The 14835-nt window shown below is 45.5% G+C and overlaps 1 protein-coding gene across 4 annotated transcripts in view; it reads right to left on the bottom strand.

Moving 5' to 3' along the window:
- Positions 1–9669: 9669 nt before the first annotated feature.
- The window catches only part of LOC105476897 (HNF1 homeobox B), a 60690-nt gene continuing 55524 nt past the window's right edge, over positions 9670–14835 (bottom strand). For all 4 annotated transcript variants that reach the window (XM_011733222.2, XM_071082784.1, XM_011733223.3 and 1 more), the window contains one exon: positions 9670–10634. In XM_011733222.2, the coding sequence (XP_011731524.1) occupies positions 10614–10634 (21 nt within the window). In that variant the 3' untranslated portion in view covers positions 9670–10613. The remainder of the gene's footprint in view (positions 10635–14835) is intronic.

The following is a 14835-nucleotide window of genomic DNA, read 5'->3' as shown; positions in this document are numbered from 1 at the left end:
AGATCCAGCCACTGCACTCCAGCCTGGGCGACAGAGCGAGACTCCGTCTCAAAAAAAAAAAAAAAAAAAGAGTAAGAAAATTCGTTATATCATTTAGTCTTCACATTAGGGCTGTGAAGTTAAGTGCCATGATTCTCTCCATTTCAAAGATACTGAACCTGAGATCTTAGGGAGGTGAATGAAGCTCACCTCGCCAGGATGGGAGTAAGATGGAGTTTAGAAATAGGGTGGGGAGGAGGAAGCTTTGGCGCATGACTCTTTTAATACAGGGTCTCACTTTGTCACCTAGGCAGGAGTGCAGTGGCATGATCTTGGCTTAATACAACCTCCACCTCCTGGGTTCAAGCGATCCTTCCACCTCAGCCTCCCAAGTAGCTATAGTTCTGGAGACTCTGCCACTGCCCCTTATCTTTCCTTCCCATGGCACACGCGGATTTGATGGCTTTAGATGCTAAAAACTCTGGACTCTAGAACTCAGCTAAGGAACTGCAGAGCTGATGGGACAATGGAAATGCGGGCAATGTATCCGAACAACCCACAGCCCTGCTTCCTCCTACCCAGACTGACCAGTGACCCCTAAGCCAGTGAATGGATTGTTCCTGTTTTTGTTTTTGTTTTTGAGACAGAGTCTTGCTATGTTGCCCAGGCTGGAATGCAGTGGTGCGATCTCAGCTCACCGCAACCTCTGCCTCCTGAGTTCAAGTGGATTCTCTTGCCTCAGCCTCCTGAGTAGCTGGGATTACAGGAGCACACCACTGCGCCCAGCTAATTTTGTTTTTTCGTAATTTTAATAGAGACAGGGTTTCACCATGTTATTTAGGCTGGTCTTGAACTCCTGACCTCAAATGATCCGCCTGCCTCAGCCTCCCAAAGTGCTGGGATTATAGGCGTGAGCCACCATGCCTGGCCCTAATGGATTGTTCCTAAGAAACTTGGCGTGGCTTTGGCAACTGACAATCCTGACAAAGTGTCAGGATATCACTTCCACCCTTCGTCTTTGGAGTATCTTCATCTAAGCCTTCACTGTCCTTGAAGGAAAATTCAACTGAATTTGGAATGAGTGAGGTTGTACAGCTAATCATGTTTAGAGTCACCTTCCTATGACATTAAGGCCTCCAGGAGACTCACTGAAAAGTCTGTGAGGTCTGCTAATTCTATTGAGAGTGAGGAATGTGTTTATTCTTCCACGGGGCAAAGATCCCCCAGTCAAAATGACGCTGCCACATTGTGTAACCAGGAACGTGGGTTGCTGCTGATGTAAACAGATGGCCAGGGGCGGACCTGCCAGGATCCCGGGTCTCCTTTTCCCAGAGGTGTTTCTTATGAATGGTTGTGCCCAGTGAAGCAATTTCCTGCCTTGTAAACTGCTGCCCACCAAACCACATCTCCTATCTATCGCTGCCTGGCTCTGGGTCATAAAACAATTCCCCAGAAACCAATCAGAGCCCGATTAGGAGACCTTGAGTAACAGGAAAATTACCCTTCACCTGCAGATGTAATGACACTTCGCAAGCTAGTAGCTTTGCAGTTTCTGAACGTAAACATCACATGCTTTACCCTATGCCCCACCTCTGCTCATCTGAGATGTGGGGGCTACATATTTGATTCTCAGGCCGTGGTTCACTCTGCTGGGGCACCGGCTGACCAGTGACCCATTACCTTGACCTGACACCCTGCAGCCTGGAGAGCACATTTCACTCTGTCAGATCATGATTTACAGAGCCAGGGCAAGAGAAGTTCAGGCAGGGGTCTCAGGCATGCAGAGCTGGGTTGGGGGAATCAGTGAGGACAGAAGATTTGGACTGAAACACCATGAACTTATTGATTTAGACATTCACTTTGCATTGTGGGTCTTTAGCCTGGAATGCCTCCTCCACTATCCTCTGCTCCCCATTCACCTGGTGAACTGTCACTCATTCTTCATGATACAGTTTACATATCTACCAAGGAACCTTCTCTGATTGCCATCCAAGCAGAACTTCCTCTATTGTCCTATCAGTATGCCTTCTAACACCCACACCCTGTCATTGAAATCACTTGCTAAGTTATCTGTCTCCCCAGCCAGGCTGGGAACTCCTTCAGGACATTTTAGAATCCCCACCACCCACCAACATGCCTGACTCAAAGTCGGTGTGCAAAAGAGGTTTGTTGAATGAATGAGCACTCACACTCAAGTGTGGGGTCTCCCTGCCACACTTATGTGTTTTGCATATTGAAAATGTACAAAGAATATAGTCAAAGGAATGAAGAACCTGGGTTAGGCTGGTAGGCATAACATAAGGTCTTTGTCCTTAAGAAGTTTGCAATCTGATTTTCTTTCTGTGAATAGTAGGAGTATTTGCAGATGGTATACAGAAATTGGACCCATGGGTAGGCATAAGTACTGGGATTTCCCCCCCTTTTAGTGCCAGCTCGAAGCTGAAATGAGTTTGAGAGGTGGCCTGTTTTTCTTTAGCTCTCTCAATTATTTTAACTTTCACTTTTAGTTTAGTACTAAACAAGTTACACTTCCAACTATCCATAGTAGTACACTAGTCATAAAACACCACCCAGGACTACCATTTTCATCTCTTCTTTCTCCTTATCCCCAGTGATAGAAGTCATACCAATGACTTGCTTCTTCCTTTGAATCTTGGGAGGCCCCAGAGAGTGATAGTGATAGTGGTGGTGGGAGGTGTGTATTGGGGTCATTTTCCAAACACAAAACTAGTAAACCCCATAATATACATACACACATTCATTTATTCAGAGAATATTTACCAAGTGCCAATGGGTGTCAGGTACCGGAAGCTGGGGACGAACCAGTGAACAAAACACCACACGCCTGTTCTCACAAAACCTATATTCTGGTGGGAGGAAGACAGTGACAGTAGGGAAGGGGCCCATTGTGCTATCTCATGTTGTATTCCTGAATTGGATGCTAATGACGAACATTTATTGAGCACCTTCTTACGTACCAAGCAAAAGACTTTATGCATCTTCTATCTCATTTAATCCCCAGACAACCCCATTTTCAGATAAGGAAACATTCAGACAGGTTAAGTTGCCTTCCAAAGATCTCACAGCTAGTAAGGGGTAGAGTCAGGGTTTGAAATCAGATTTGAATGACTCCTTACTCTGAGCTCTTAACCATAACTCTATACAGCAGCAGTAAATATTTACTAGATGAACAAATGAGCAGATAAATGGTTAACCCTAACTACAGTGGCAAACTATTGTTTTGTCTCCATGATACAAACATGAGCAACATGCTTAAGTTTTTCATTGACTTGTTGATTCAAGTGCCCCAAAGTGTGGCTGCTGAAAGTAGATTTTGTAATGATTAAGAAACAGTTGTCTTTCTTGTTACCATCCATGTTTCCTGGACAAGACAACCTATTTTTTGAAAATAATGCTGAATTATAATGGAAAAGTTGTACAAAAGAAAATATCACCTTAAGTTCTCTTTTCTAGCTTTGAATGTGTGGGTTTGTGATAAAGTCTCTGTATTAGGCTGAATAATGACCCCCAAAGATATCAGGTCCTAATCCCTCCATCCTGTAAATGATACATGAAAAGGAAAAAGGGTTTTTGCTGATGTGATTAAGGAACATTATCCTAAGCAACACAGTGGGCTGTGAATACAATCACATGTATCTTTATAAGAGGGAGGAAGAGGGAGATTTGACACAGAGTAGAGGGCAATGTGACCACGGAGGCAGAGATAGGAGTGATGTGGCCACAAGCCAAGAACTGCTGACAGCCAATAGAGGCTGGAAGAATCAAGGTAAGATTCTCCTAAATTTCAAGCTTCTGGAGTGAGTGACAGCCTGTTGACAGCCTGATTTTGGTCCAGTGATACTGATTTTGGACTTCTGGCCTCCAGAACTGTAAGATAATAAATTTCTGTTATTTAAAGTCACCACATTTTTGGTAATTTGTTACAGCAGCAAGGGGGAACTGATAGAATCTCCTAAAGGAGGAAGCAGTAGGGAAACGAAGTCTTCAGCAGGCAGTGCAGGTGATTCAGAAATATTCACTCAGTTATCTTTTTGGTCAGGATGCCCAAAAGAAATCCTATCTTGGAAAGCAAAGTAAAGATACCCATGCAAATATGAATCCACCTCCTTAGCCACCCTCCCTTTCACCTTTCTCTGCTTTGTTTTTCTTTCTAGTATGTATCAACACCCATATATTTGTTTATTTAGTATACATTTAGTATATTGTTTAGTTCTTGTTGGCTCCCTCCCAGTTGAATATAAACCCCATAGGGAAGTGACCTTTTTTAAACTGCTTTTCTTCCCATGCCTAGAGGAAGGAGTATGTAGCATATAGTAAGCACTCAATAAACACTTGTTGACTAATGTGATTTGGCTCTGTGTCCCCGACCAAATCTCATGTCAAATTGTAAATCCCAATGTTGGAGGTGGGGCCTGGTGGGAGGTGATTGGATCATGGGGGCGATTTCTAATGGTTTTAGCACCATCCCCCAGTGCCGTCTCATGCTAGAGTTCTCAGGAGATCTAGTCAGTTGAAAGTGTGTGGCACCTCCCCCTTCTCTCTCTTCCTCCTGCCTGCCATGTAAGACGTGCTTGCTTCTGCTTCACCTTCCACCATCATAGTAAGTTTCCTGAGGCCTCCCAGAAGCAGAAACCTGTACAGCCCACATAACCGTGAGCTGATTAAACCTCTTTTCTTTATAAATTATCCAGTCTCAGGTATGTCTTTATAGCAGTGTGAGAGCAGACTAATACATCAACCAAATGAATGTCATTTGGTTGACATCATTTAGGGATCATATTAGGGATATGAAGAGCCTGACATCATATTAGGGATATGATAATATCACATCACAGCATAACATACTACTAAGATGCTTCCTAAGGTACCACTTTAAAGAATAACCAAGATAGAGCATATGTTTGTGTAACATTGTTTTTCGTTTTCTACAGCAGCAGGGATTTTTAAATTTTCATTTTTATTATTTATTTATTTATTTTTTGAGACAGGGTCTTGCTCTGTTGCCCAGGCTGGAGTGCAGTGGTGCAATCTTGGCTCACTGCAGCCTTGACCTCCTCAAGCAATCCTCTTGCCTTAGCTTCCTGAGTAGCTGGGACCACAGGTGCACACCACCATACCTGGATTTTTAAAATTTTTAGTAGAGACAAAGTCTTGCTATTTTGCCCAGGCTGGTCACAAACTCCAAGATTCAAAAGATCCTCTTGCCTTGGCCTCCCAAAGTACTGAGATTATGGGTGTGAGCCACCACAATTGGCCAACAACACTAATTTCTATTTCCTACTTTGTTTAGGGCCCAAATCTTGGAATTGTTTTTGATCACTCTCTTTCTCACATTCCACACCTAAACCATCAGGAAATCCTGGTATCTTCAAATCCTCTACCTTCAAAATACACAATCAGATCACCTCTCATCACCCATGCTTAGATTATGGCAACAACTTCCTGATAGTCTCTTTGCTGGCACTCTTGGCACGCCCTTTCCCAGAAGCTCAGCAGTCAGAGGGATCCTTTTAAAACATAAGTCATATCTTATCCTTACTGTATTCAAAATTCTCTGCTGGCTCCCAGCTCACACAAAGTAAAAGCCAAAGTTCTTACAGCAGTTGGCAGAAGTCCTTACAAATGGCCACAAGGCCGTTTGTCGTCGTGCCCCTGCACCTGCTTACCTCTGTGAACCAGAACTTTCCCCCTCTCTCTGCTCTAGCTGCTCTGATATACGTTTCTTTCCTGCCTCAGGGCCTTTGCACTTGCTGTTACCTCTGCCTGGAATGCTCTCCTCCCAGGTGTCCACGTGGCTCACTCAGCAACCTTGGGGCTCTCAGATGTCACGTTCTCTGTGGCCACTCTCTTCTTCCTTGTCCATCCTGTTTAAAATGGCTACCAGGCTGCGCACAGTGGCTCACTCCTGTAATCCCAGCACTTAGGGAGGCCAAGGCGGGCAGATCACCTGAGGTCAGGAGTTCCAGACCAGCCTGGCCAACATGGCGAAACCTTGTCTCTACTGAAAAATACAAAAATTAGCTGGCATGGTGACATGTGCCTGTAGTTCCAGCTACTCAGGAGGCTGAGGCAGGAGAATTGCTTGGACCCAGGAGGCGGAGGTTGCAGTGAGCTGATATCACGTCACTGTACTCCAGTCTGGGTCACAGAGTGACACTCTGTCTCAAAAAAAATTAAAACTAAATAAATAAAAATAGATGGCTACTCCCGGTATCTCCTTTACCTGCTATAATTTGCATTGATTTTTTAAATCATCTGACACACACACATACACATACACATATTCACGTATTTATTTGCTATCTCTGTGACTAGAATATAGGGTTCATGAAGGTAAGGATTTTTATGTATTTGGTCTACTGATGTATCTCCAGTGTCTAGAACGATAGTGCCTAACATGCAGCAAGTGCCAGTAAGTATTTCTTGAATAAATGAAGGGGAAATATTATTTTGGATTATGTGTTTCCAAAAGCAAAGATATATACAGAAGATCTTGTAATGGCTCAGGAAATCTGACATGTTTTCCTTATACTGGTATTTTCTGGTCTTTTTAAAAGATTAGCTTTATCCATTTATTACCTTCAACCTTCATAATTAATTGGGGATAATTTAATATATCAGTTCATTAATGATGTCAAGACAATGTAGCCCTGGAAAGAAATCTTTCTTTGGGGAATATAACAGTGTGTATCTGGTGAAAAAATAAAAGACGGCAGAAAGAAACATCTTGTTTTTGTGTTGCGTGATCTGTTGGCATAAACGTACATATGCAGATTGTGCGAAGCCTGTTTTAGTGTTTCCTGCTTTTGATGTTGTCCCCCTCATATTTGCTTTGTGGGTTCTCCCTTTGAAAGTGTTTTCTCTATAGGCACGCATCCAGGAGAAAGGAATGTTCATCCAGGCACGTGCAAAGTCCTGCCCACTCTAAAGATTCATTTGTAAAATAGTCATGTTATAAATCTCAGCAGACAATCCAGTATTTGTCCAGTTAGAATGACCTCTGCACCCAGGAGAAGAAGAGGAGGGAGCGGGGTGGGGAGGAGGGACCTAACAGGCACTTGGTTCAGCTGATTGCAATTTCTCATAAATATTCAGCCTGTGTGATGCTGTTGGGATGTGTTTGAAGTGTGAAGACATGGATATGTCATATCTCATTTTCTAGAGCAGCTTTGGATGGCGTGTTTGAATTAATTCCTAAGTCAAAAGGGACACACTGGCCCTGATTTTCCTGGGACAGAAGTTAGCTCCCACCTCTTCCTGACCTTCACTCTTCCTTGCTCACTGGACTCCTCCATGATCCCCAACCCACTTTTTAGAACACGAAGCCACTTTTAGTTCCATCTTCCCAGTGCTCTCTGTGGCCCTCCCACATGTAAGATCATGTAAGATCATCACGTTCTATCTTCTTCTTTTCCTAAGGAGGACAAAGACTCTCCCCAGTGAAGCCTTTCTCTTCTCCTCAGGCCCTTCCTTCCCGACTCAGCCTTGATTTACCACTGAGATTTGCCATATACCATACAAATGAACAAAAACATGTTACCAATTATTGGCAGTTGTTTTTTTTTTTTTTAAGCAAACGTCAAGTTGATGATGAAGTTATCTGGGAATGTCAACCAAACCCAGAAGACTACACGAGACTACAGGAGAAGGCACTCTGAGATGAGATGATACTAACACACAATACCCATCGTATATACAGTTCTATGTGTTTAACATATATTAACCCTCTTACTTCTCAAACAACCTTATAAAGTAGGTACTACCATTATCATTCCAGCTTCACATAGCAGGACACTAAGGACCAGGGAGGTTAAATGGTGGAGTTGGAGATTCTAATCAAGGAATTCTGGCTCCAAAGATAATTCAAAGACTTGCCTCCAACTGTGGGCCAAGAGCTCAGATTCCCTGACTGTCTGCCTTGTATTCTTTCTTATCTACCTGAATTCAGCAGCTTACACTGCAGTATCTCTGCCTAGGTGGAATACCCCGTAACTGGTTAGCATGGAGAAGTTTAATACAGTTTTAAGGCAGGTTTTCAGTACTGATTTTATTTCCTATCCATGGATGTTAAAATGAAATTTGCCTTCCCCAGGCTCACCCTGGAAAGTGACAGCTGGCTCTGATAAAAATGGAACCGTCTGTCTGTGAGCCTGGGGTCAGGGTATGAAAAGACCCTGGAGATGGTTGGTCCATCAGGTGGTGGGAGGAAGGTGTGGGGGTGGAAGCTTGCCAATGAATCTTCAGAGTGTGTAATTCCCCTGGGCCCTTGTATAGCCAGTGGAGGGAGGTCCCTGTTTGATTTAGAAAGGTGAAGCTAACCATCCTTGGGGCTCTCAGTTGCCAGGGTCAGCTGTCTACATATCTTGGTTCAAACAGGATTTGGTTAGGAAAACTCTCTAGAGACTGTCCCCAACCCAGCCCTCCTCCCTGTCTTCCATCTACACCTCTGCCCAGATGACCTGTTAGATAAATACGACCTTCTGGGTTTTCAGGGTCTAAATGCAAGATCTAAAATCTACCAAAAGCAGATGCTTGCTTTTCCAGAAACAACACGAGTCCAGATATAGGGCTTCAATTGGGGCTGGAGCTTGAGGCCTGTGTTCCCTTCCTCTTCCCGGAGCTCACAGGAGCCATCCAACAGGACAGCTCAACTAATGAAAGGGGATCTTGGCCTCTCTCCATATGTAGTGCTTGGCCTTGTCCTCAGCCCTCCTCAACCCAGTCATGAATTTTTCTCTTGACTGTTTCAACCCAAATTATACTGTTAGGGGGAGCTAGGAATCAATTAAAGTCAGTATTTCCATATCCATCCATTCCTGGCCACAGAGTAGGTACTCAGTAAATTTGCCCAGCTCACTGAAAATTGAATCTCCCACTTCAATGGGATTTTGAAAAAAGTCCATTACTCATGGCCTGGTTAGCACAATCTTTGCTTCCACTTCCGTTGGGACATGCTCTGCCTAAAAGCGAAGAGCCACAGGCCAGTAGGCCTATGCTGTTTGGCAAAAAAGAAAACAGCAAAGAAGACAGGTCCATCTTCCTTTCTCCTGGAGTCAGCATTGAATTATTTGTGGTAAAGTCCCTGCTGATGGAGTCTCTGGGCCTTTGGCTTTTTACTGTTTGGACTATTTGTATTCCTTAGCATCCCCGCCAGAGAGAGAATCTTGGGCAAGAGGTGATGTCCACAAGAGCCCATTCACTCAGTGACTGAGAGCTCTAAAGGAAGGAAAAGGAGGGCAGGAAGAAAGTCTGGAATTAATGCTTTAAATGAGGCTAAACAATTTACCCACAGGGTTTTCATTCATCCTACTTTTTGTCTGTTTCTATCACACAGGTCACCCACCAGGAGTTGACTCTGTGACTTTATCCCTGTGAGTTGCAGGGAAGAAAAGGGTGCTAGCTCCTGCTCCAGCCAGATGCCCTCTGAGTGACTCGTGGAGTCTTACTGGGGAAATCAACTCTCCTTTACCTCAATTAGCAGTGAAGCCTACACAAAGACACCAGGAACAATGATGGCAAGAGAAGGCCACCCGCCTCTCTACACCCCTAGATGACACACTACATGATCCCAGCGGAGTACACAGAAAATTCCAAGGAGACCAGAGGCCAGGGGTCCTTGGTGGAACCATGGCAGGGAAAGTATCAGAGACAGAAATATGAGGCCCTGGGTAGTGATAAAATAAATTGTTTTAATGGAAGGCTTTCTGAGACTGCAACTTTTTCTTCTGCTATCAAACAGCCAGTTTCCCTGCCCTGGGGTTTGTTAGGGAGTGCACGGCTGAACTTCTGGCCCACAGGAAGCTGGCATGTTACTCTGACACACTACGTTCAGCCCCTCCAGGGATCCAGAGGTGTGTCTTAATGTCAGGAGACTGGAGTTAGCTGGTAGTCAGTCCAAGGTATGCCATCCCCATGAGTGTCCAGACCTGAGGGAGGGGATAAGCGGCTTCACTTCCCACTGAGGGTGTTTCTCCATGAAGGAAGAGAGAGGGGACAGATCACTTTTGAAATTTTGACTCTGACCTTTACAAAGAAAACTATTAGACACTTTAGTATTATATACAGGGCAGAGGGGAGAGGACACACAGGGGAAATTGCACTTAATTACAGTAGTTTATAGTTTACAGCCATTGGACAAATTTACTTCTTTAAAAGAAATCTCAAGATCATTTGGGATGGGGCGGGGGAGGGAGTCTGCAGATATTTACAGTGTGTTTGGCTCAGTTCACTAGCACGTGTCCTCCTCTCCTCGTTTCAGTAACAGATTCAAGTTTTCGCATCAGTTTGTTCGATGAAGGATCACAACGTAGACAGTACGGCTTTCTTGCTTCCTCTTCGGCGGTTCCTTGTCTCCCACCTCCAGGACAGACAGGAGTCCGTGACATCGTGGGAGAGGCATCGTGGCAATACTGCATAGAAGGGAAGCTGGGTTTCAGGATGCGCCTCCTGAGAGTGGATTGTCTGAGGTGCCAGCAGGACGTCCGTCGGGTAAGCAGGGACCTCTCGCAGGTGCTTGTCAGGTCACTGGGCTTTTCCACGACAGCTGCCCAGAGGCTGATGGTGTGGAAAACACGGTCCTTGTTGCTGCGCACAAAGTAAGTGATGTGTAGGCATCACCAGGCTTGCAGAGGACACTGCAGAGAGAGAGGAGGGAGAGTGCTCAGCTGTGTCATTTGGCAGGGACATGGGCCATTAGTTTGGCTTCTCTAAGGGAGCTGATGCCCAACTCCACCAGCAAAGGGCAGCAGGTGGAGGGCTGGGGGCCTCGTGTCTGCTCAGTGCTGCGGTTTTCATGCTGAGGCGCACTTCCTGCAGGAAAACCTGGGAGCCGGCTTTCCCGGCCACTTCAGAAGAGAGAAGTGAATCGTTGAGGACCTTGAAATAGTCCTAATTTGCTGACCTTAATCCTGAAGTTGGGCCCCTCTTTCTGTGACAGTGGCATTATAGAGTGCCCAGTGTGCTTGAAAAGGCAGCTGGATGGTGAGCTCTTGCCTCTCATGGACACAAGGGTCTCTTCCTAAGACCTCTAAGAGCTGAGGTCTCCTATACTAATGCTTCTCAAACTTTAATGGACCCACAAGTACCAGGGAGCCTGTGAAAATGTGGATTCTGGTTTAATTCTGACTTGTAGGCCTGCGGTGGGCCTAAGAGTCTGCATTTCTAACAAGTTCCCAGGGTGTGCCAGTGCTGCTCACCTAGGGCCGCAAGGCCAGAAAGCACATGAGAAAATGACCACTCAAACTACTCATCAGGAAGGAGCTTTGCAAATTGCAAAGTGCTTTCTACAGGTTTCTTACTTTGGCATAAGAAACTCAGAGGACCAGGGAAAGGATCCAAAGGCTGAAGGCCTCTGATGCCATCCTTGTGGGTGGACCAGGGCAGGAGACTCCAGAATGGCTGGAGAAGCCCTCAAGAGAAGCCACCTCACCCAACTCAGGGCAGCCTCGCCCTCCAGTGCCCGGGCCTTACTCATTTGAACCGTCATGGAGCGCCCCTGCTCTCCTTTTCACTTCTGGGGAGTCCTTTTGTCTCCCTGTGTCTCCTCCTTCCCTTTTGTTTTTGTTGGCATCTAAGTCTGCCTTTGACTTAGTGGCTTATTCTCTCAAGATCCCCCCCAAACACACACACACACACACACACACACACACACACGCCTACAAATACTACTAAAGGCCACTGTTACCACATTGATCAGTGCTCCAACCATAACCCTATATGAGGATACCATTATGTCTATTTGACAGATTAGGAAAACAAGGCTAAAAGAGTCAGTGAATTATCCAAGGTTTGAGAACTAGGAGAGTGTGGAGCCACAGCCTCAAACTAGCTGTGTAGGTGACCACTCAGAGTGTGCTCTTTCAATCATGCTTGGAGGTGGGGAGCCTTCTACGAAGTTTTGTGCTCTTGGACAAGTCACTCTCTGTGTGCCTCAGTTTCTTCCCCTATAAAATGGGAGTTGTTGTGTGATTCGACGAGTCAACACCTGCAGAGTCCTGAGAGTGGTCCTTGGCACAACTGTTATTATTAACATGGGGTTCTTCAGCCCAAGCCCGTGCTGCTCCTCAGTGCTCTTAAGAGTGGGGCTGAAGGCCGGGCACGTTGGCTCACACCTATAATCCCAGCACTGTGAGAGGCCAAGGCGGATGAATCATGAGGTCAGGAGATCGAGACCAGACTGGCTAATATAGTGAAACCCCATCCCTACTAAAAATACAAAAATTAGCTGGGCATGGTGGTGCGCACCTGTAGTCCCAGCTACTTGGGAGGCTGAGGCAGGAGAATTGCTTGAACCTGGTAGGTGGAGGTTGTGGTGAGCCAATATTACGCTCCTGCACTCCAGCCTGGGCAACAGAGCAAGACTCGGTCTCACAAAAAAAAAAAAAAAAAAAAAAAAGAGTAGAGCTGAGCAGTGTGTGCATGTGAGGAGACAGGCTTCTGATCCTTCTACATTCTTGAGACGTTGGTCAGGGTCCTCTGATACCCTTTGCCTCCTCTTCCTCCCCTGGCCCACCCCCACTCTCAAGTCTCTTTACTTCCCACTATCAGCCTTTTTCCAATTTTCAGATTTCAGGTGGAGGAGAGAGAAAACGGCTTGTGACCTTGCAGGTTTCAATAGAAGAGCAAACAAGAAGGGCAGATAAGGAGACGCCAGTGAGATTCTATGACCTGTCATTAGGGATGGGCTTCCCAGCTATCAAATGTTTGCTCACATAATAAAATGGTGGCAGAGCCCAAAATGTTGTCAAAGGAACTAGAGTTATTTGCCCCCTTCAGAGTCTAAACACAAACATCTGATAAGGGGTGCACTGTGGTCTTTTAGAACTGGAGGCCCAGCACATGCAGCCCCACGGGGGCCTGGCCCAGAAGATCTCTGAGAGACCGCGGGGCCCTCCATCTGAAAGGTGCGGTAGCTGTGGCAATGTGAAGGGCATCCTCACTCTAAGAGGATTTGTTACATAATGGTAAGAGCTAACATTTATCGATGTCCTACTGTGTGCCAGGCACCATACTAAGGGGTTCAGAACCATCACTGCCTCAAATTCTTACATGGACCCTTTGAAGTAGGTGATTATCGTGAATTCATTTAACACATGTTTGAGTGCCTACTGCGTACTTAGCACTTTTTTAGACACTGGAGATGCAACTGTAAACAAGACCCTGCCCACGTCTTCACAGACTTTACCTCCTAGTGAAGGCTTTGAATAATAAACAAGTAAACAAATGCACACATACACACACACACACACACACACATATAATACAACTTTAGGTAGAAATGAGCACTCCATAGAAAAATAAACATACAGGTTAGGGCAGCTTGAGGAAAAAGAGATTACCTTAGATAGGGGAATCAGGCGAGGCCTCTTTGAAGTGGTAACATTTGAGCTGAATGAAGTGAATGGGCAAGCATGTAAAAATGCATGGAAAAAAAGAGCTCTGGGCAGACACCACAAATGCAGGAGTCCTGGAGTGGGATCTCTTCAGCCGTGGCACAGCTGAAGCTGAGCGGGCGATGGAGCGAGGGAGGAGGTGAGAACGGTGACACTGGCAGTGGCATAATCACATAGGATCCTGTATGTCTCTGTTTTAGTTAGGTTGTCATGGAAAGCTATTGGAGAGTTTTGACAGGGGATTGACATACTTGATGTCTCTTTGTAAGAGATCACTCTGGTAAACAGACCCTAGTGGGGCAAGGGTGGAAGTGGGAGACAGGCAGGGGCCACCTAAGGAGATCAGGGAGAGACAAGGGGGCCTGGGCTGGGACTAGGACAGTCCTGATGGGAGTGTGAGAAGAGGCCAAATTTAGGATGTATCCTGAGGGCCCCCTAGTAGAACTTATTGATGGACCGATGTAATGTGGAGAGAAGAATCAGGGACACTCTCAGCTCGCTCACTTGAATAACTGGTACCAGTTTTGGAAATGGAGAAGCCCATGGAGGAAGCAATTTTGATAGGATGAAATTAGGGCAAAATGAAGAGTTCCTATTTTAGGCACATTGAATTCAAGAGGCTTATTAGATATTTTAGACATGCATCTCTCCCTGCCGAAGAAGCACTGGATTTGTGAGTAAGCGCTCAGGGAAGACTGGACTGCAGACAGAATTATAGGAGCCATCGGCGTGTACACTTGACCTAAAGCCATGGACTGGAGGAGACCACCCAGGAGTGAGCATAGATGAGAGGAGGCCAAAGAATGAGGCCTGGGGCCCTCCAACACATAAATGTGGGGAAGATGAGTTGTCAGCTGAGGAGGTGAGAAATGGCCAGTGCCGTAGAAGAATCAGGAATGGTAGTATCCTAAACTCACATGGAAAAAAGGAGAGAGCGATCAGTTGTGTCAAAGACAGAGGCTGAAAAGTAACCATTGGATTCAGCAGCAGGGAGGTGTTCGTGAGCTGGACACAGTGAGGTGTGAGGACAAAAGCCAGTCTGCAGCGATCTCAAGAGAGAATTGAGGGTGAGGAAATGGAGACAGTGAGGACACATAAGTCACTTCTATGACCATGAACTTATGTGAGATTCATTGTAGCTCCATTAACTAAAAATCATGAAAAAATGCTCATCATCACTGGCCATCAGAGAAATGCAAATCAAAACCACAATGAGATACCATCTCACGACAGTTAGAATGGCGATCATTAAGAAGTCAGGAAACAACAGGTGCTGGAGAAGATGTGGAAAAATAGGAACACTTTTACACTGTTGGTGGGAGTGTAAACCAGTTCAACCATTGTGGAAGACAGTGTGGCAATTCCTTAAGGATCTAGAACTAGAAATACCATTTGACCCAGCCATCTCATTACTGGGTATATACCCAAAGGATTATAAATCATG

The sequence above is a fragment of the Macaca nemestrina genome, chromosome 17 (assembly GCF_043159975.1).
Source record: "Macaca nemestrina isolate mMacNem1 chromosome 17, mMacNem.hap1, whole genome shotgun sequence".
Lineage (NCBI taxonomy): Eukaryota > Metazoa > Chordata > Mammalia > Primates > Cercopithecidae > Macaca > Macaca nemestrina.
The sequence above is the reverse complement of the archived record's forward strand: the minus strand, read 5'-3'. Positions and strand labels throughout refer to the sequence as shown.